Source organism: Octopus bimaculoides, chromosome 11 (assembly GCF_046866305.1).
Source record: "Octopus bimaculoides isolate indiv1 chromosome 11, ASM4686630v1, whole genome shotgun sequence".
Taxonomy (NCBI): Eukaryota; Metazoa; Mollusca; class Cephalopoda; order Octopoda; family Octopodidae; genus Octopus; species Octopus bimaculoides.
The window spans coordinates 80,310,808-80,333,307 of NC_142938.1; the positions used below are offsets into that span (position 1 = coordinate 80,310,808).

At 36.0% G+C, this 22,500-nt stretch overlaps 1 protein-coding gene across 13 annotated transcripts in view; it reads left to right on the plus strand.

Moving 5' to 3' along the window:
• The window catches only part of LOC106867980 (uncharacterized), a 635,945-nt gene that overhangs the window by 510,068 nt on the left and 103,377 nt on the right, over positions 1-22,500 (plus strand). For 7 of the 13 annotated variants that reach the window (XR_016243735.1, XR_016243736.1, XM_089360445.1 and 4 more), the window contains one exon: positions 5,472-5,689. Coding sequence is in view for 6 of the 13 variants with exons in the window: in XM_089360438.1 (XP_089216564.1) it covers positions 5,472-5,486 (15 nt within the window). In the remaining 7 variants the exon portion in view is untranslated. Of the gene's footprint in view, positions 1-5,352; positions 5,422-5,471; positions 5,690-22,500 lie in introns of all 13 variants that reach the window. The other 6 variants (XR_016243734.1, XM_089360442.1, XM_089360443.1 and 3 more) reach the window with 1 other exon arrangement.

The window sequence follows — 22,500 nt, forward strand, 5'->3', positions numbered from 1 at the left end:
ACTCCAAGAGTGTAGTGGGTGGTTTTTACATACCACCAGTACGAGGACCAGTCAGGCAGTACTGGCATTGGCCATGCTTGGATGATGTGTTTTATGCCCCACCGGCATGGGAGCCAGTCAGGTGGCATTATCATTGATGTTTGTTAATTTTCATTTAATGTATGCAAATAATCTTGACCATAAACGTGTTCTACACTTTTTGTGCATATCTATGCCCCTTGGTTGCTGGAGATAGGGTAGGACTGCTGTCATGCTGATGACAGCTACTGAGGTAGAAACATGTGCCCTTAACAGTTCTCATCCTTCTTCTTATTGGCATGTCATCTTCAGAAAATTCTTCATCCTTGAGATTATCTCACCTTCTCATATGGAGCTGGTCTCAATTGCTGTATGGTAATTGTGACACATCTTCTTGAAGCAGAGACAATATTAATAAATCAAGAATTTATGTTATATGGTATTTGATAGACCTGTATTTGTCTGTGTTGTTTTCACTCCATTCTACTGGCCACTCTGAGTTATTTTATTTTAGCTCATTCTTGTTTCACACACGCACACGTGCGCATATATATGCGCTTGTTCATTTTTTATTCTGTTCTTCCATACTACCATATGTTAGATGATTACATATTGCTGAAATATTGTTTCATGGCTGGATGCTCTCCCTGCCACTAACCTTTACCTGCTTTTCAAGTAAGAGAGTTTTCATTTCACTTAATTTTGAAAGTGCACAGCAACCAGATGATTTGTTGGTTGAGAAATGGCTTCAGAGACATTGCCACAGCTCAGCAATATTTCATGTGATCACAGAGCTGTGAAACACACACACACACACACACACACACACACACACACGTGTGTGAGCATGTGTATGTATGTATGTGCAAGTGTATGATATGTGTTCATGTATGCACATATATATGTGTGTTTCTGCATATATATATAAGTATATATGAGTGGGTATGTATGTGTGTGTGTGTGTGTCTGTATATGTGCTTTTGTTTTTGTATGCATATATATCTATGAACACCCCCACCACCACACACACACACAAATACGTACATTGTTTATAAATATTACTTAAAATACTTAAACGTTGCAATTTTATGAGGATAATTCTTATAGTAACCAATTTCTATGAGTTTTCAGCTGTTTGGAGTATTCTCACAAGAGCTAGAAATGAAATGAAAAATGTGAGCTTTAAACAGCTGTTTTTGCACAGTTTTTTTGAAAAGCAAAGATAAGCGTCATCTTCTTCATAACTTTCATATAATATTTCCAAATATTCAAACAACAGATAATTCAAAGGAAAACAGGCCTGGATTACCTGCTGAATGGTTGAAAATGTGAAAGTCAAACAACTGGAATTATGTGCCATTTATAGCTATTATGAGTATACAGGTGCAGGTGTGGCTGTGTGGTAAGAAGCTTGCTTCCCAGTCACATGGTTCTGGGTTCAGTCCCACTGTGTGGCACTTTGGGCAAGTGTCTTCTACTGTAGCCTCAGGCTGACCAAAGCCTTGTGAGTGGATTTGGTAGACAGAAACTGAAAGAAACCCATTGTATATATGTGTATATATATATATATATATATATATATATATATATATATATATATATATATATATATATATATATATATGTATGTATATGTTTGTGTGTCTGTGTTTGTACCACCACCATTGCTCGGCAATTGATGTTGGTCTGTTTATATACCAGCAACTTAGCAGTTCAGCCAAACAGACCAATAGAATAAGTACTAGGCTTACAAAGAATAAGTCCTGGGGCTGATTTGTTCTGCTAAAAGAATAAAAACAGAAATAAAGAGGAAAATGATGAAGAGACATTAAAAAGTGACTAGCTATTCATATCAGAAATATAAATTATTTCCATATATTTTTCCCAGACATGAATTTATGTTTCTAGCAGTCTTACATTTAAAACAAAATGTTTTGTGTGTGAAAGGGAGGGGGGAAGGGAGAGAGATCTTCAATGATTGAATATGATGCTGGAAGATAGAACACTAGTGTGAATAAAATCAACTATTTGTGTGTGTGTGTGTGTGGAACAAACTGACAGATCCCATTTCTTCTTCTTCTTCTTCTTATTATTATTATTATTTATTATTATTATTATAACAGATTTAAGAAGTAGCTCAAATGTTTCCTTTCTTCAAAAAGAATTTGGTACATTTGGGAATCATGCACACAGAATGTTTGAGTTTAACAAATGCTATGTGAGAAGGTCCTGACAATATTTATGTGTTGTTGTTGTTTGTTCCTTCTCAAGCCATACCTGGCTCATAAGGGCCGGTTTCCCAGTTTCATTGGTGTATAGGTTTGCCACCTGGACAGGACGCCGGTCCATCACAGGTGAGCTGCTATATGCAGGAGGAAAGTGTGAGAGAAAGTCGTGGCAAAAGAGTCAGCAGAAGTTCACCATTACCTTCTGCTGGAGCCACATGGAGCTTAGGTGTTTTGCCCATAAACATACACATCGCCCGGTCTGATATTCGAACCCACGATCCCTCAACCATAAGTTCACTGCTCTAACCAGTAGGCCACGTGCCTCCACGACAATATTTATAGCTCCTGTTAATTATTATTTTTCGCAATATGTCTGTATCTCCAATTACTAATTATTAATATTATTTCTTTAAGATGAGTTCAACCCTTGCTGAGTTGTGGGTGCCAGATCAGCTTTTCACTTCTTTAGGGCTGATAAAACAATACCAGTTATATATTACATTCAATTCAATCTACTCCATCCTTCTTCTTGAAATTCTTGGCCTTGTGCCAATGTAAAGAAATCATTATTATTTCCTTTGGGAACCCTTCATATATTTATTGTACCTTTCATAATTTAACTGCACACTCTCACTCACACTCTCCCTCCTCTCTCTCTCTCTCTCTCTCTCTCTCTCTCTCTCTCTCTCTCACGCACACACACACACATTACTGACTTACCCCTATTTTTCCATGCTGGAATGTTGTTTTTACAGCTTGATGCCCTTCCTGCTGCTAACACTTCAACTCTTAGGTGGGAGTGGAGCCTTTTTGTTTTTTTGTTCTTTTTGTGCTATCAGGAAAACTGGGGCACAGCAGGGACCACTACACAATGCCAAAGGTTGGGCTATGCACGCATACATTTATATATGCATACACACATATATATATATACACGCACATGCACATGCATATGAAGATAGAATGAGAATAGTCTTATACATACATGTATATAAAAGCACAGACACACATAAACACACACACACACACACCATATATTTATAAACCTATAATTCAACATATTTTTTGCCTTATTCATTTTATGTTGTATATTTATTACTATTTCATATTTCACTGTAATGTTGCAGTGTATCTGGTATCACTGTGGTAACTGAAGAAGGTGGTGGTGGTGGTGGTGGAAGAGAATCGGTAGAGGTAGCACCATGCTGGGCTACATATCTGGCAGTAGTTAAATTATGTACCTGTACATTCATTCACACCGGGGTCAATAAAAACAAGTGCCAATCCTGTGTTGGGGTAAATTTCATAACCAGCTTTACAAATTTCCTCCCCTCCCCTCTTCTTCCTCCTCCTCCTCCTCCTCCTCATCATCATCATCATTCTCACAAGTTTAGAAGATAATATATTTTTTTATTTGTATGTAAATGCAGCGAGCTGGCAGAATCGTTAGCACACTGGGCAAAATGCTTAGCAGTATTTCGTCTGTCTTTACGTTCTGAGTTCAAATTCCACCGAGGTCAACTTTGCCTTTTATCCTTTTGGGTTCAATAAATTAAGTACCAGTTGCGTACTGGGGTCAATCTAATCGACTGGTCCCCTTCCACAAAATTTCGGGCCTTGTGCCTAGAGTAGAAACGAATATTCTTTTTTATTTGTGTGTACGATGTTAAAAGGATTTTCTCCATCACTTTCACTCTACCATTTCAATCAGGGTGAGTTCATGTGAGAGCAAATGCTTTTACAGCTGGTTGCTGTTCCTATTCGCTAATACAAGTAGAATTTTATACCTTCTATATTGAAATAGAATTCAATGATTTTCACAAGATTTGAACTCATGCCCACACTTTCAGCAGTGTGTACACATGAGATACAATACTGTAAACCTTTTAAACCTAAAATGAGGCTAAGTCTATGAATATTTGGATCAAGTGTCTAAATCTTTGCTGTGAGTTACTAAGATTATAATTTTTCAGACAATGTCATCTCTAGTGATAAAAGCTGTCTTAATAGTTAAGGTTAATCTCACTTCATCACCAAGTATCTTATTCCTGGATGTGTATGTAATACGAGACTAGATTTGAAATTGAATAGATGCGGGCTCATGGTTTAGGCAATGTTGTTTAACATGGCCTAATGAATAAAAGCATTATTACTTTAACTTTAGAATTAAAAGCTTTGAGTTCAAATCCAGTCTGCTACAATCTACGTATCTGAGAATAAAACACTTGATGATGATTAGAAATCAAATTAACCGAAACAGCATAAACATATATTTTAAAAGATGTTTCATTTCTAAAGGTGAATAGGTTAACTGTTTGAAAACTTATATTTAGATTAGTATATCATTCAACTACGGTAGTAGTTGAATAATATTCTTAGGCTGCAATTTACTCACATGCAGCATCTTTCAGAGCTTGTCGCTAATTCAGTTCTTAACCAAATGGAAAACTGTTAGCATTTTTCAAGTGGACTGGTCCCTAGCTACATTTTGGCAAAACAAAAATTCAGATTTGATCCAGTAGAAAAAAGTTTTCATCAAAATTTGTAACAATGTTATAGGAGAGTAAGTAATGCCTCCGATCAAGTTTAGATCTAAATAAACTTTTTTTTATTTTAAAAGCAAAATATATTTATCTTAGCTTCAATGATAGAAGAAAGCATGAGGAATTTCATAGTTTGGTCTCATGCAAAAAAAAATTTGTATCAAAAATGAATACTCGAGTGGTAAGCTAACGTCCCACACACTGCAGCATCAATGACTTCTGCGTCTCTCTTTGAGGATATGTCGAAATGAATCTGACTCAGTGAGCTTCAGTTTCACTCTATTGTTTCAGCTGTTTTATTTGTAAATATTTTATTCTTATTTTTTATTTTTTAATTCAATTGGCAGTGAGTTGGCAGAATCGTTAGCACACCGGGCAAAATGCTCAGCAGCCTTTTGGCTGTCTTTATGTTTTGAGTTCAAATTCCGCCAATGTCAACTTTGCCTTTCATCCTGTCTGAGTCAATAAAATAAGTACCTGTTGATTATTTTGTAGTGCTGGCCTTGTGCCAAAATTTGAAATAATTATTATACTAAAAGGGTTTTTGTTTTTCTCTTTTTCAGGAATTGAATGTTTGATGATATCAATAACTCTGCTTTGCAAAAGTGTCAAATACAACTTTTGCAAGTCAGGTGAGTTGTCGTTATTTTGATATTTTCTCATTTTATTTCTTCATATTCAGGTATTCTATTCATAAAGAAGCTCTGTCATAAATTCTTAGGCCAGAAATGGCCTTTCAGGGCTGATGTCCAGGTGGGGTGAATCCATCAGGTCTTCATGGTATTGAGCAAATGGGAGATGAATTTTTCTCTGGATTAAATATTAACCTGTCTTAGGAACGTACCAACCTACCTGTCTCCCATTTTTGACAACTAATTTCCCTGATGGACATAGGATTAGGTGAGTTCTTTTTGTTTTCATTTGTTTCAGTCATTTGACTGTGGCCATGCTGGAGCACTGCTTTTAGTCAAACAAATCGACCCCAGAACTTATTCTTTGTAAGCCTAGTACTTATTCTATCAGTCTCTTTTGCCAAACCACTAAGTTACGGGGACATAAACACACCATCATCAGTGAGGGGGGACAAACACAGGCACACTAACATATATATATGACAGGCTTCCTTCAGTTTCCGTCTACCAAATCCACTCACAAGGCTTTGGTCAGCTTGAGGCTACAGTAGAAGACACTTGCCCAAGGTGCCATGCAGTGGGACTGAACCCAGGACCATGTGGTTGGTAAGCAAGCTACTTAGGGCAGTGAGCTGGCAGAAACATTAGCACACCGGGTGAAATGCTTAGCGGTATTTCATCTGCCGTTACGTTCAGAGTTCAAATTCCGCCGAGGTCGACTTTGCCTTTCATCCTTTTGGGGTCAATAGTACTGCCCTTGTGGAAAATTTAAATGAAATAAAGCCAGCTACTTACCTCACAGCCACTCCTGCACCTATGTTGTTCATATTCATTAAAATACTCTTAGTAAGACTAAATTCAACACCAACACATTGGAAATCTTACTCCTTATCCACTTAGGCATTTCATTTCTGCAATTCTTTTTCTCACCATTCCCATTCTGTGTTCACGTATGTTGTTGAGTATTCCTCAACATTATTAATAACCAGGTGAAAAATTCTTATAGACAAGTGTCATATTATGTGTATTCTTTGATTTGAGATATAATACCCAAACACATGTACAATCAGTTTTAGAATTAGAAGCAATAGGGTTTCTTTGAATCAATAAAATTAGATAATTCCAGGCCTGATTAGAGCAGAAATACAAGACTAGTTTTTTCTTTTTTCCTTAATTAATCTTTTAATTAACTTAAGTTAGCATGCTGATCCGGAGAATTTCAATTTATAATGCTGATAAGACTAAGTTACAATGTTAGATGCTTGGTTTTTGGTAAGTTTTTCTACTAGTGGTACCGATCAAACCAAGCTACTCTGCTAGTTTCTTACAAAGGTTTTCTTTTGATTAGTAACGCTTTGAAATGCAGGGTTTCAACAGGTCCATCATCCTGTTGCAGGAATGGGGTTCTTGTAACATTGGTAATTGTAACTGTTGTTTAATCTCTAATCAGCACTGATTAAGCAGATCTATGATGAGACAGACCTGTGACCAAAAGCGTCCTAGCCATGACCATCCTATCTTTTTTTAGGATACACACACCCAGGGTGCCACCATATAATATGTCCTTCAGTTTTTAAACATCAGCGAGCAATTTAAGTGAGATTTAAGGTTATGTGATTACACAGAGAGACTCCACTGTTGGCTCAAAGCCTTAGGTTTTGTTTTTGTGTAGTACTTATTTGGTAATGGAATGGAGGAAATACCTAAGAGATTTAGCAGTCATACTGTGGAGCTGAATAACAATGTAGAAACACCCATCAACATCTTCAATGAGATAAGAACATCCTGGTCAGCAAACCAAATCTAACTTCTTTCACTTTTATGTTAGATTCTACTTTACAAACCATTGTAGGACAGATTGTACAGCATTTTCCCGTTGTTTGATGGGTTTTTTTTTGTATTGAACTGCAGCCTTGGTGGAATATCACCTGCAAAAAGCTTGTTCATTGATCATGTCAACCTCAGTATTTATTTGAATCAGGCATTTATTTTATCATTCTCTATTTATTGAATGGCTAAGTTAGTTTTGACATGAAAGTACTCTCATGGACTGATATACAAAGGCTCACACAGAAATAGACAGAGATATGCATGTACACATATGCAGGTATATACATACACACACACACACTCACACACACACACACACACACACACACACACACACTCACTGATCATCTTGGGGTTACAATAGAAAACATTTAGCCAAGATGGGCTATACAGTGGGACTCGACCCAGAACTATGTGATTGTCAAACAAGCCTTTTTGACCTCATGGCTATGCCTGTGTCGCAAAACAAACTTATGTGAAGTGCAAAACTTACAGCTTAATTCTAAGTGTTTGATCACGTTGAGAAGAGATTTCAGGCATAAGTCAACTACAGCAAATTATATCAACAACAGATATTCTATGCAGTCTGGTTTAAAGAGAGACCAACTCTTCTAATATGAGAATATTCTATCTCCTTGAAACATTACAGTTCAACCACTGACTTAACAATGCAGGAAGACTACTCGGTCATTCTCTATAGAATATACAACTTATAGACCAAATGTTGTGCTGGTGTCATTTGCAGTTGCATACATTTCTTAGCATCATCTAATGTGCTGTTTAATTAAAAGTTCCATTCATATTTACTGAAGTAGAATATGATTAGTTGAGCAATGTTCGGTGCCTAAAGATATATTGCAATGCTAGCATTAGAAAACTAAAATCCATCTTGAACTGCCAGAATAAGTGAGATGTATGGAAACAAATATATTGTTCCTCCTAACATTAATTAATAGCACCTGGCTGTTTGGTTATTAATGTGATAATGAACAGACAAACAGTGTGTCTGATAAAATACATTTTTAATTTCCAAAAATGCTTCTTGCTTAACTCAACAATTTGCAAATCATCCAACAACAAGGTTCAGTCTACAGTTATTTGTTGCTTAATTTAACTTCATTCCTTACCTGTCATCCCTCCCTCCCTGTCTTTCTGCATATCTAATTACCTGCCTAAATGCTTACCCATCTCTGTCATGTTTCATGTTTCGATACAGTTAAACATTAAAACCTAAAATTTTAAAAATCCCCCCCCACACACACACACATACACAAAAAAAAATGGTACTCCATCAGTTATGACCATGAGGGTTCCTGTTGATCCGGTCAATGGAACAGCCTAAAATTAACATGTAAGTGGCTGAGTACTCCACAGACAGGCATACTCTTAATGCAGTTGTCAGGGAGATTCAGCATGACACAGACTGTGACAAGGCTGGTCCCTTTGAATTACAGGTACAACTTATTTTTGCTAACTGAATGGACTGAAGCCATATGAAACAAAGTGTCTTGCTCAAAGACACAATACTCTGCTGGGAATTGAACTCATGATGTTACGATCGTAAACCAAATGTCCTAACCACTGAGCCACACTCCTTCACCCAGCATTAAAGCCTAAACCAGTAACAAAACTCATATTGTTCGTTAGACTATTCTGACGTTTTTCACGATTTTTTAGTATCTTGTGATTTAGTTAATATCAGTTTGCCACTTTGCTATTAACTACATTTAACTGAAAAATGCCATACCTCATGTTGTTTGAGATACACCATTACATTACAGCTCAAACATTTCAATTGATGATTTTTAAAAAATGAACCCAATTACCTGTGCTATATATAGCAGCAACTATTGAGATTGGACTGAATCCTTTAATGACAACCTCTGCTGTGTGGACACTACAAGAATCTACAGATATATATATATATATATATATATATATATATATATATATATATATATGGATGCTACAATTTCTAAAAAGTCACTTTACTTCTTAGAAATAGTAGCTAAACTTCCCTAAATTCACTTGCTAACATCTTACAGAAAGAGCATGTGGTCCTAAGTTCCCTGCACATTGGGAAAAGACAAGAAGGTCATGGGTGGAATGCTTTGATCATGGGTCTGTTCATTGATCCAGGTTGACCTGGAACTATTTAACTCAAGAAAAAAAAAAAAAAACAGACTGGTCAAAGGAGAAAGTGTAAAATATTCAGACTATCATACGTCTTAATACAATTAGCCACTGTATGTGAGAACGTCTTCAGTGAAGTGGGACCATGCTGTAACTGGATATTATATCTAAATATTGGCTTAATTCTCACACACTCAGACACGTGTATGTGTGTTTCACTAATATACATCAAGCTATATATTGGTGAGAAAACAAATAAACCAGTGCTTTCCAACTGAAATGCTCTGCTATTGTTCCCAAAATGTGTTCCCTGCTTGTCAATCTATTTACACATCTACATACTTGTATGCATACACACACACGTGTGTGTGTGTGTGTATACCGTGCACCTGAGCACTGTATACACAAAGTACAATAAGTTCATTATACTACATATATATATATATATATATATATATATATATATATATATATATATATATATATATATATATATATATACGTGTGTGTGTATTTATGTGTGTGTATATATATATATATATACGTGTGTATGTATCTCTCTCTCTCTCTCTGTTTGTCTGTATACATACATACATATATATATATATACTCACATACACATGTGCATGGAGTTTAAAAAAAAAGAAAGAAAAGAAGCCATGTCTGAATTTATTTTCGTAGATTTGAATAAATAAAATAGACATCAAATATTTGATCTCTTTTGAACACTGCTTATTTATTGGCTGAATATTAAAATTACCACAGAGTAAATTAGTAATTTATCATCTCATTCTAATACAGTTTATTATTTCATCACAAAAAGCCATCAGTTTTAGAAGAATTATCTTGTAAATCAGTTTACATAGAATAGTCTAAGTACTGATTGCTTACGTAGAGGAGTTCTTCAATTCTTTAGTTTGTTTTAACCATCATATGTAAGGCCATGCTGGAGCAGGGCTTTCACAAAAAGAGTGAAAAGTTTGTCATGTCCATACTTTATATCTTTAAGGTATGAGACATCTAAGAATTGAAACTGGTTTACAATGTACAAAATTTGTTTGCTGAGATCTTTAAATCGGTCAATTCAGTCCTGGATTTTTGTTTAAGAATTTTGCTTTGCGGCAGATGTGATTCAAAGTATGGCATCTTAAACTGGTGTATTCTGCCAAAGACTCAGGTTGGTCAATGCCCTTATGGGTTGAATTTGGTAGATGGAAGTTATGTGGAAGATATGGTGTACGTGTGAGTGGGTGTAAGCACATGTATGTCGGTACATGTGTGTGTGGAGAGAGAGAGAGAGAGAGAGAGAGAGAGAGAGATAGAGAGAGAGAGAGAGAGAGAGAGAGAGAGAGAGAGAGAGGGCTTGAGGATGGTGGGTGTATGAGTATATATTTCAGTTTTGTGTAATGGAGATAGATGCAAACATCAGATGGAAAACTGACAAACAGGTGCTTTCAAACTGAAAGCACCATGTATCAGATGTTTTACCTATGTCTCACAGACACTTCTTTGTCAACTTTGCTATTACATACACACACACACACACACAGACACACACACACACACATACATACACACACACACGCGCATACATACATACACACATACATACATACATACATACACACATGTATGCATGCAACAAACTATTGATTGATGCACGAGCATCTGTAACCAATGATTTTGCTTTTCACAATATTTGATGTGAAAAAAAAAACAAATATTATGTGACAACACTAATTACAGGATTGTTTAAAAAATTAGCGAAATATGTAAGTGTCTGTCACTGTCTTCACCATCATTGCTCACACTGGAAAATAGATTGTAATGATAGTGTGTCTTATAGGAAAATAACTCAACACTCACTCTGTACCTACTCAACCATTACAACTGTCTATCAGTTGATGTAATTATAGTCATTATTGGTTCAGAAATACCCAAATGGCTTACTGTTATAGTCAAACGTCTATCTGCTAAATCCACGTCATTGAAGATCATCAACTGGTGACTGACTCATGGAAAGGAAATTCAGTTCATTACACCTGGAATAGTAAAGAGGTGGAGGGGAGACCTGAAGCATGCAGCATACAGAAATTATGCAGAAGCCCATGGTAGTTGTGGTGGTTGTGATGGTGGTGGTGGTGGCAGTGGTGTGTGTGTGTGTGTGTGTGTGTCTTTGTGAAACAAGGAACAGCTTTGGAAATTACTATTTTTAAATCTCACAACTTGAGATATTCAGCAACAGTACTTTGTAGTAAAGATTACTAGCCAACATAACATGGCAGTCCTGGTTTAGGACGAATGTTGCTGTAATTTAGCCCCAAGAGACATCGTCTCCAGCTGGCTGTATGACACGATCTGTGTCCTTACATTTTCGAACCAGCTGGAGACGATGTTTCCTGGGGCTAAATTACAGCAACATTCATCCTAAACCAGGACTGCCATGTTATGTTGGCAAACAATCTTTACTACAAAGGAACAGCTTTGTTGTCAAATATCATTATATTAAAAATATGTCAATGTTTAAGTTCGATCTCTGTTTTCATATTTCCTTCTTAGTCTCTTATGTTTGGTTGGGGATAATAAAGTTCCTAAGTTGCAAGATCCTACACTTTGAAACTTACACAATCACACTTTCAAATTAAACTCTTGTAATGACCTACAGTCCATGTGTTCTGCAGTGAGATACAAAAGATTCCTGGGAATCATTTTATAACTCATGAAAAAGTCCTCAAAACTGAATTTAAAATCATAGAATGGTAAATTCTGATGGATTTCATGATATGATATATTTTTTTATAAGGTGGTAAATTGGCAGAGCTGTTAGAGCGTTGGATAGAATACCTTGTAGTATTTATTCCAAATCTCCACTCTCTGTGTTCAAATGACACCAAGGTCAGTTTTGCCTTTCATACTTCCATAGTAAATAAAAAGAACCAATCCCAAGTGGTGGTGTAAGGGTATAGTTATGGAGTCAGACATGATACTTTGCTGTGTATGTTCCAACTCTGTTTTCTGTCTGCAGCACCTGCAATAAAAATGATGCCGAGCTGCATCTGCTCAAGTCAGTAGCATTTCTCTTGGATAAACATTGAAGGTGTAGAGAAAGGAAACTTTCATACATGAGCAACTGTTAGTCTTCTTCAAAATATCTTGTTGAGGCTGATACATAGACCCGTGCAGATGTTTGGTCAACATTGACTGACAGGGGCCACACAGATGTGTCCAGGGATATTAACAAAAAAGGACTTTGCTCTAAATTGTAGTTTGTGCAACTTCTTTATGATTTAACAATATAAAAAGCTTTTATTTTCTGTATTTCTTGAAAATTGGGACCATTCCTTCTACATAGTTTTTTTTTATCATTTAGTTAGGAGGAAAGAGCAATACCCATGAGCATTTACACTATTCCAGTTGTAACAGGTTTCTTAAGAGTCTGTGCTCAGCTCCCGTTTCATGGGTGTTATTGGATGAAGGGCAAATCTGTCACCAGGTATGGTGTTAGCATATTGCAATTTATATTCTTAAAACCTGCTAGCTAATACAAACAGATAGACTTAGGATTATCGGATTATATGTGATACACCAAAACCTACATGCAATAGATTTTGAAGCCAAAATGTATGATTTAGTCTCCTCTCACCAAGTCTACTTATTCACACCAATATAAGGACAGATATATTTCAGAAAGCTTGTCTCCATCTTAACAAGTCTTACCATTGTAGTCGCTCCTTGCTTTATTCACTTCTTCTAATCATTTCCTAGTAATCATTTCAATTTCTATTCAACACCCACCTCTTCCCACCCCCATCTCACTCTCTGTTTTATTAAGTTACATATAAACATAGGGACCAGGAATATGGCATACACAGCAAACAGCCACTTACAACTTTTTCTTTTTTCTCCTGAAACACAGAATATTAATATCTCAACCAGAGATTAATATTCTTCTACATCGTTCCACAGTGGACAGTGCACCGACACCTTTTCAGCTTGGCAAATATTGTAGAACATAATGGTGCATGCAGCAGAGTCTAACGGTGCATAATAACACTTTCCATCATAGCCTTCAGCAATGATTTATTCTTTCACCGGTTTCAGTCATTGGATTATGACCATACTGGGGCATCCCTTTCTGAGTTATAGTCACATGCATCAGCCCCAGTTCTTATTTTATTGATCTCAGAAAGAGGAAAAGTAAAGGATACTTGGGCAGGACTTGAACTCATAACATAAAGGGCTGGAACTAAACACCTGTCTTTAACATAGCCCCAGGCCAACAACATCGGCTCTGGGTCTTGTATTTAGTGGCCCTGGAGAGACAAAAAGCAAGGTTGATCTTGGTGGGATTTGGAAAAGCCAGAATAAATTCTACAAGGAATTTTAATCAACATTGCAGAGACTCTGGCAATTCTGTATCCTATTCTGTTACTACCACATCCTACAAACTACTACTGCTCCTACCATTACTACTATTACTACTACTAGTAATAATAATAATAATAATAATAATAATAATAATAATAATAATAATAATAATAATAATAATAATAATTTTTGCCACAAGGGCAACTTGGAGGAAGTGGGGATGAGTTGGTTACATTGACCCTAGTTTTTCACTGGTACTTATTTTATCGACTTCAAAAGGGATGAAAGGCTAAGTCAACTTCAGCAGAATTTGAACTCAAACCATAAGGACAGACAAAATGATGCTTAGCATTTTGTCTGGCATGCTGCCTTAATGATAATTATTATTATAATTATGATTATAATCTTTAACATTGCCAAAAGGTTATATTTAGTGGGGCAATGTTTAAAAATCAATTCCAGTACTTCGTTGGTACTTGATTTTATTGATCCCAGAACAATAAAGTGCAAAGTAACCCTTTATGAGATTTAAACTTTGGACTTTTGCCACAAAGCATTTTCTCCAGTGTTCTAATGATTCTACACTCCATTTGTAATTCACCATTACAACAATTGTTTCTAATATTGGTAGAAGGCTAACAATTTTGAGGGGATGGGGATCAGTTGATAAAATCAATTTCAGTACTTTATTGGTACTTTATTTATCCACCCAAGACGGATAGGAAGCAAAATTGCCCTTGATGGCATTTGAACTCAGAATGTAAAGAGCTAAATGAAATGTTGAAAAGAATTTTCTCAAATGCTGTAAAGATTCTACCAATCCACCACCATGATCATCACATCAATACTTTTGCAACAATGGCAGGCAGATAGAATATTATTAACTGCAACACAATGCAGGTAAACATAGCAATTGAACATGTTATCAGGTAAGGGTTGGTGACAGGAAAAGCATATAATAATCCTGCCTTAAATACCTCATCTCAGCAAACTTGCAGGAAAAGCAAACATCAAGGGGACAAGCAAATAAGCATAGAAAATACATACGTTTGTAGATAATTCTTTATTATTGAGATCGTAGTGAGCAGTCAGGGTTTCTTCCAGGTATAGCAGGTCTTTCATTCTCCAGTTATATGAGAATAAAATTATAGCTGACCAAATTCTAATCCCATTTAAAACAGGATTTTAGAATCTCATTCTTTCCTCCTCTTTACTCACAGTCAAATTTAGCAGTGTGTGGTTGTGTAAAAGAGGTGTTGGCGGGGAAGAAATTCTATCAAATTTCTTCCCCTTTGCTGGTCTTGTCATTTCAGTGAAGACAGCAACATATAGTATAATAACTGTAACCTAAGTATTGAAATCTTAGCATTAAACATTAAACCATAACCCAGTCAATGGCTACAATAAAAGTCTGCTATAAAGGTTTACAATAAGTGTCTGGAACAAGAATGGATGAGTGATTGTCTGTAGAAGATGGAAAATATATTTGTGAAAAATGGTTAAGCACCTGCTTGGAAATGATAAGATGGCAATAACAATAATAAGCAATTGTGGAAGTGTATGATTTCGTCATAGCAAGTGCTATTATGAATGCGTTACTGTACTGTGTTTGCTCTATAGCAACATTTGGCCTTTAGCAGATTATGGAACTGGCTTTCACCTAAGATGCACTGTACTGTCTGATGTTATGTTACACAGAAGTGCAGAACCTTCCTTTAACATCACAGATAAGTTTAGTAGGTTTATTGGTTTTATCGATCATTCCCTGTTCAGTTCTATCAGGTATGGTGTCATGAACTGCCTTCTGCTTCCAGCAATTGTGAACTGTGTTGTTACCTTTGGATGTCTGTATGGTTACATGCAGTTCTTTGCCATTTAGCAGCAATGTGAAAGGGTCGATACATTGCCACAAGATGTCCTTTCACCCAACACTAATTATTGCATTAATAAACAGCAATTTTGCTTTCACCCAACAGTTACAATGTATTATTAGTCTAATAATTCACACAGGTGTTGCTTGCCCTTTGCCTTCCACTAAAGGTCTTTGGCTGCAATTGTGAAAAGGGCAGGGGTTTTGTGCTAACCCTCACCTTGTTTCTTAGCAAAATAAAATTTGCTCTCGTCTTTCAAACTTGAACAGCACAACCATCAGACATGTTTTCATGGAAGATTGCAAACAGCTCTGCTTGTATGACAATGATGTTTTGCAGACAGTTAGTGCACAATGTCCAGATAAGAAGACACAAATGTATATACACACATGCGACAGGTATCATTTATACAGTTCTATATTTAAGAGATGAGGAATTATGTACATTATTTACATTCAACAGATATTTGTCCTCATCTTGTTTGTTGTTAACACAATGTTTCAGCTGATATACCCTCCAGCCTTCATCAGGTGTCTTGGGGAAATTTCGAACCTGGGTTCTCATTCCTAAGATATTTTTCGATATTATTATTATTATTATCATTATTATTCAGGTCACTGCCTGGAATCGAACTCGAAATCTTGGGGTTAGTAGCCCATGCTCTTAACCATTACGCAGGGATACAGCACAGAATGTTGTCATTGAACAGGTCGCAGTCTCAAAGTGATAAAAATATTTTGGCAAATTAAATTTAAATGTTGAAGTAAATCTAACAGTTTTTGTGTGTTTTTAAATGTCTTATAAACACCTTCCACGCTGCAATTGTTTTCGTTCCAGCACATGATATCAGATCAGGTCACTTGCTATGCAAGTACATCTCCATAATATATATATATATATATCATGCAGAATACTCTGCAAGTTATTTTTATTCTGCTCAAATGCTGGTGTACATAATTAGCAAAACTAGTTACTCTCTATCTGTTTCAATGTTTACTTGCTCAATTGTCAGGGTTAACCCAGTGAATCTGTTTCACTGATAAGATCGGAAGACACTCAATGCTTTTGTCAGTTGGATCCAAAGTCAAAATCCACTCATAACAACTTAGTCTTTCGTTTAAAAAAAATTTGGATTAATTGATATTGTGGGTATTGTCTCTCTTGTTCAACTCTTTTGAATTTTAAACAAAAGCTAGCGCAAGTTTCGTCTTCTAATTGCAAAGATAATCTCATTTAATAGAAGATTTTCAATTCACTTTATCACATATAATAATAATAATAATAATAATAATTCTTTCTAATATAATGCATACAAACATGTGCACAAACATTGAATTGTGTTGCATGAGAAGAGTGCTCAGGACATAAGGTAGAGTATTTGGTTTATTGAAACAGAATGTCATGAGATAAACATTCAGTTCCAATAAACTCTCTCTCTCTCTCTCTCTCTCTCTCTATATATATATATATATATATATATATATATATATATATATATATATATATATATACATACATATATATATATATATATATATATATATATATATATATATATATATATATATATATACACACACACATACACAAACATATATATACAGAGAGAGAGGAATATATATAATAAAACATGTATGTTATGTCTGCATGTGTGTGGGCATTCTATATACTATGTACATAAACAATATTTCTCAATGCACACACACACACACACACACACACACACACAGGTATCTTGAGGATATTATTTTCTCTTTTATGAATAAGATATTTGATTGCTGTTTCCTACAGTTGGATGGCAAAATTTCTGCTGATGTAACAACATGCACTCATCCATGTTACATAACTCTTAGATTGGCAAACAGAGCTGCATGTTATAAACATTTCTTCTCTTCTCTTGCATCATCATCATCAACATCATTCTTCCTTCCTCTGTTACCTTCCACGTTTGTTGTTACTATTGTTCTTCTTCTCTGCTTCCATCTCCATCACCCCCACCACACAACCACTACTGTAGTCATGACGATTTACAGTTTATAGACCAAAGGAAAACTTTGTAATCAACATCCAGAAAGATTTTCCACTTTGCTTTACTTTTGCTCATTAATTTGATTAACGAATCTAGTATATTGGTAATCTTTTACACTTTTTTCCCCTAGTACTTGTCTTATCAAAAGATGTAAATATTTGTCAATTTTTGCTATTGCTGTTTAACCCCAGGTCACCACTTATCCAGTAGACCTATGACTATCCCATCCTCTTCTATATATTTTGGTATCCTTCTTTATTTAAACCGAAAGTGTGTTGTTTGAGAGAGATTTGGCTGATTTTTCTAATCAGTCTGCTGATTATTCCTTTAGTTATGTCGGTGTAGTTTTATGTGCGTGTGTATTAGAACATGTATTACTCTGTGTGTGTGTGTGTGTGCTACAGCTAACCAGTTTACTGGTGTTGGAATTACAGTTAAAGAACTGGAGATTTATATCCCATAAGTGATGTTGTACGCTGTCTTTAAATTACAATTCCATCCTGGTGAATGTTCAGCCTCTATGAAGCTGTAAACGGGGTGCTTTATGTATGTTCAGATCACTTCTGAAATAGAAAGCAACACTCTCTGATAACTAATGAGTGAGCCTTAGACTTACTCTTTTACTCTTTTACTTGTTTCAGTCATTTGACTGCGGCCATGCTGGAGCACTGCCTTTAGTTGAGATAATCGACCCCAGGACTTATTCTTTGTAAGCCTAGTACTTATTCTATCAGTCTCTTTTGCCGAACCGCTAAGTTACGGGGACGTAAACACACCACCATCGGTTATCAAGCGATGATGGGGGGACAAACATGAACGCACACACATATATACGACAGGCTTCTTTCAGTTTCCATCTACCAAATCCACTCACAAGGCTTTGGTCGGCCCAAGGCTATAGTAGAAGTACTGAACCTAGAACCATGTGGTTGGTAAGCAAGCTACTTACCACATAGCCACTCCTGTGCCTACTATATCAATATCTCTCTAGTCTTACATCCATTTCCCTCAACGGGCATGGGTTGGATGGATTTCCAGTTTCTCGCTGCTTGTGTCATTGTCCTTCATCTTTTAATATGTCCAGCAACAGGAAAAAGTAATGAGTACCAATCTTTTTTTTTTATGTGTTTCTCTTTTGTGTGTGTGTTTGCATGGGGAGTGGGGAGATGATGCTGGTTGCTCTTTCTAACACCAGTTCACTGACTATTTTACAGTGGGGATGAGGTGGGGGTTGAATTCGTTTCAGCACTGGCACTGTAGGGCTTGTTTATGGTACAAGAAAGATTGTCTAAGGCAGTGGTTCTCAACCAGGATCCGTATAAGATTTTTAGGGGTCCACGCAACAAAATAGTAAATTGGGGATCCAAAATAGTATTTTGAGGGCCCTTGTAAAAAAAGTTTCCTTTAGATGTATGTATTGGTATTTATTGCAAAAAAACAGCTGGGTTTCTTTTTATAAGGTTTTACAGAGTTCAACTTATAGAAATTAATGTGGGGGTCCACAAGAATAAAATAGCAATCAAAAGGGGTCCATAGAGAAGAAATGGTTTAGAATCCTAGATCTAAGGCAGTGGTTCCCAAAGAGGGCGATGGAAAGGTCTGGGATGGGGCATTGAAGAAAAATGGTGTGATTATGGGGTGACCCAAACAGGGCAATGGATGCAAAAGAAACAAAAAAAATAAAGGGTTGATTAGGTTAAATTATTTGTGAAATAATTGTTTTGAATTTACTACAGAAAATAGTCTGTGATGATGAGTGAGGTGGGGCTCTAGGAATGTAGTCTTAGAATCAAGGGGGGTGGCAGCCTGAACAAGCTTGGGAACCACTGGTCTGAGGCATAGAGTTTCTTCTTTAATTTGCATTGCCTTTTCTTCAGAGTTACTGCTCTTTACTGTGACACACAGAGTTCCTGTTTCTAAAAGGTGTGATTAGCAGGAATGAAATAGAAATATTCTAGGTTATCAAGTATGTATTATACACCCCAAGCTTCTAATGCTGCTTTTAAAACTATTGAATGGTTTTGTAAATAGTTCCAACTATATTAACAGTCATTCAGCACCCTCTCGATTTGTTTCTTTTCAAAAAATGGTTCTGCCAGAATTGATAGAATTAACCCTTTCTCATTGTAAGTAAACTTAATTAATTTCACAATTGTTATTAATTTGTTTATACCAGTGCCTAGTGTTTCTAGCTTCTTTTTATACTCTTTTTTCTTGCTTTTTCTGTATATTATCTACACCTAATCTGAGACAGTTTACTGAAGCAAGTTAACAAGAGAGTTTATATATGGGTGTTCACCTGGATAGAGAGATAGCAACCAAATTTCCTTGAAACACAGCTTTCTAATTTAAAAAAAAGAACACACTAATTTAGTTCTATTCCACATGATTTTTGTTAAAAGAAAAGTAATTATCAAGGCTTGAATCTCTTTTGAAAAAAAATAGCTTGGTTAGAGGCAGTGGAACTTTGCTCATAACTATTTTCAGGGTGTCTGAGACTTGTAGGGGCAAAGGAGGAAATTCCTCAGACCAGAGACCTGTTGTTAATTCTTACAACAGAGTGAACTCTGCTACAAGAACCTAAAATTCCAGGTAATTCTATTAAGCCAGGTGACAGCAACTTAAGTCTAGCACACAAGTTGAACGAGGGGTCTGCTTGGTCAGGGCTTACTTAGGACTAAAGAACAAATATTTACAAAGGACTTATGCCACCATAAGAACCATATTTGTATTATGATAATAATTCCATTCACCTCACTTTTATTCTGATCTCTGATGTTCTTCCACCTCTTTCACAATCTGGTTGTCTCCCTTCCTTCAATTTCTTTCTTCCAATGCTCATTTCTTATCTCAAAGAATGATTCGATTTGAATTGTTAGAATTCACTTCTACCTTTCTCATACGTAGATTTGTTCAATTTTACAATACTGTTTTGTTTTTTTTACCTTTTTTTATTACTAATGCCAAGCATCACAAGTTACTTGAAACTCTAGTTTTTATTTCCATATTTATAGTCATACCATTTTGCTTTCTAAAAGAACATTTCTCTAATCCAGTTTCCCGAGAGAAAACAGTCATTATGTCAGGTGCTTTCTAATATTAGAGCAGCCACACATCTCCACACACGCACGTGCACACAGACCCACTGCTACAGAGGCAGAAAAACACACAGCTTCATGTCAATGGACAGGTTACAGAGTTTGCATTGCTATGTTTGCTTTATGGACTAGAATAGGATTAATGAAAAATAGGAAAAGACTATGATAATGATATTGATAATCACGTTTAGGGCAGCAGCGGCGGTGGTGGTGGTTATCATTTGTACAATAATGATAACCAACTCTACCATCACCCCAGTCTTGGTAGAATCAGTAGAGCATCAAACAAAATGCATTGCAGTATTCTGTTGTTTCATCCTACATTTTGTGTTCAAATTTAATCGATGTTGACTTTGCCTTTAATCTTTCCATGGTCAATAAAACTGGTCATTACAGGAACCAATTTAAGCAATGGTTCTGCCTCTTCCAAAATTGTTAATTCAATACCTATGTTAACAATATTTATTTTGTCTTAGTAGCAGGGTTGTTGCTAAGCCCCTGCAACCCCTGCAGTCGTAGGGTCCCCATGTTAAGAACAAAGTACGTAGATGAGTCATCTATTTAGTTTGGTTAAGATGTTCAACAAGAATTAAACTATGTTAACTGAAAATTTCAAGAAATAAAATGTTAACACATTGCACCTGCAAAAGTTCTTGTAAAAAATATTACATTGTACCACGAACATGTACCAGACTTTGTGGATTGTCTATGATATCTATTGAACACAAACTTACCTCTCAGCTTAATTATTCTGAACTGATCGATGATTTCGCAAAGCAAAAAGTGTGCCATGTTTGTCTTTGAAAGTTGCCAGGATTATGAAAATGCTTTTTTATTCATTTCTGGAAGTTTTACTGATTGAAATTTGTAATAGACCGAAATAAATTTAACTTGTACTTTTAAAAGTGTTCTTTAGGCTAATGTGAAATATTAAACTTCAGATATAATAAAGTAAAATATAACTATGATTAAAAGGTGCGTAGATCATGAATTTCGATTGAAGGGATGGGGCCTTGAAACAAAAGATTGCAGGGGGCCTCTAAAAGTCATGTGACAGAGCTGCTTTGTAGCAAGATCCAGCCCTACTATGTGAAAGACTTCCTCAATAACAATGATAGAGAATATCACATGAAGTAAGTTGAGGTTGTGCTGGATTGATGGCTGAAAGAATTAGGGAATTTGGTTCTACTGAAATATGGTTTCATTGCATGCTTCAGTAAGGAAGCACAAATGAGCTGAGGGGTGGGGACATCAATATAAAATGATCCAGCCTCAATGTACAAGAGAGAATCCTGTGCTGTTGTAGACATGTGAGAGATATGAAAGATGGCAGTTGAATAAAGAGATTCCAAGTGATCCAAGGAGAAGGAATTTGTGGAAGATGGAAATTGAGGAAATTGTGGGAAGAATTGGTGCAAAATGACCTTAAGATACTGATGCTCATGACAGGGATGACAAAGTACCCCAAGAGGATGCAAAATACTGGACTGAAGATAACCCAGCTAACCCATGCAAGTATGGAAAACCAGATTTAAAATATAAATGACCATGATGCATCATGATGACAACTATTATTATTGTTATAATTTGTCTGCGTGTTCCAAGATCTAATCCTGCTGCGGTCAAATTTGCCTTACATCACTTTTGAGGTCAACGAGATCAAGTACCAGTCATGAAATGGGGTTGGTGGTATCTGCTAAAAATTGTTCGTCTTGTGCTGAAATTAGAAACCATTTTTATTATTTATGTT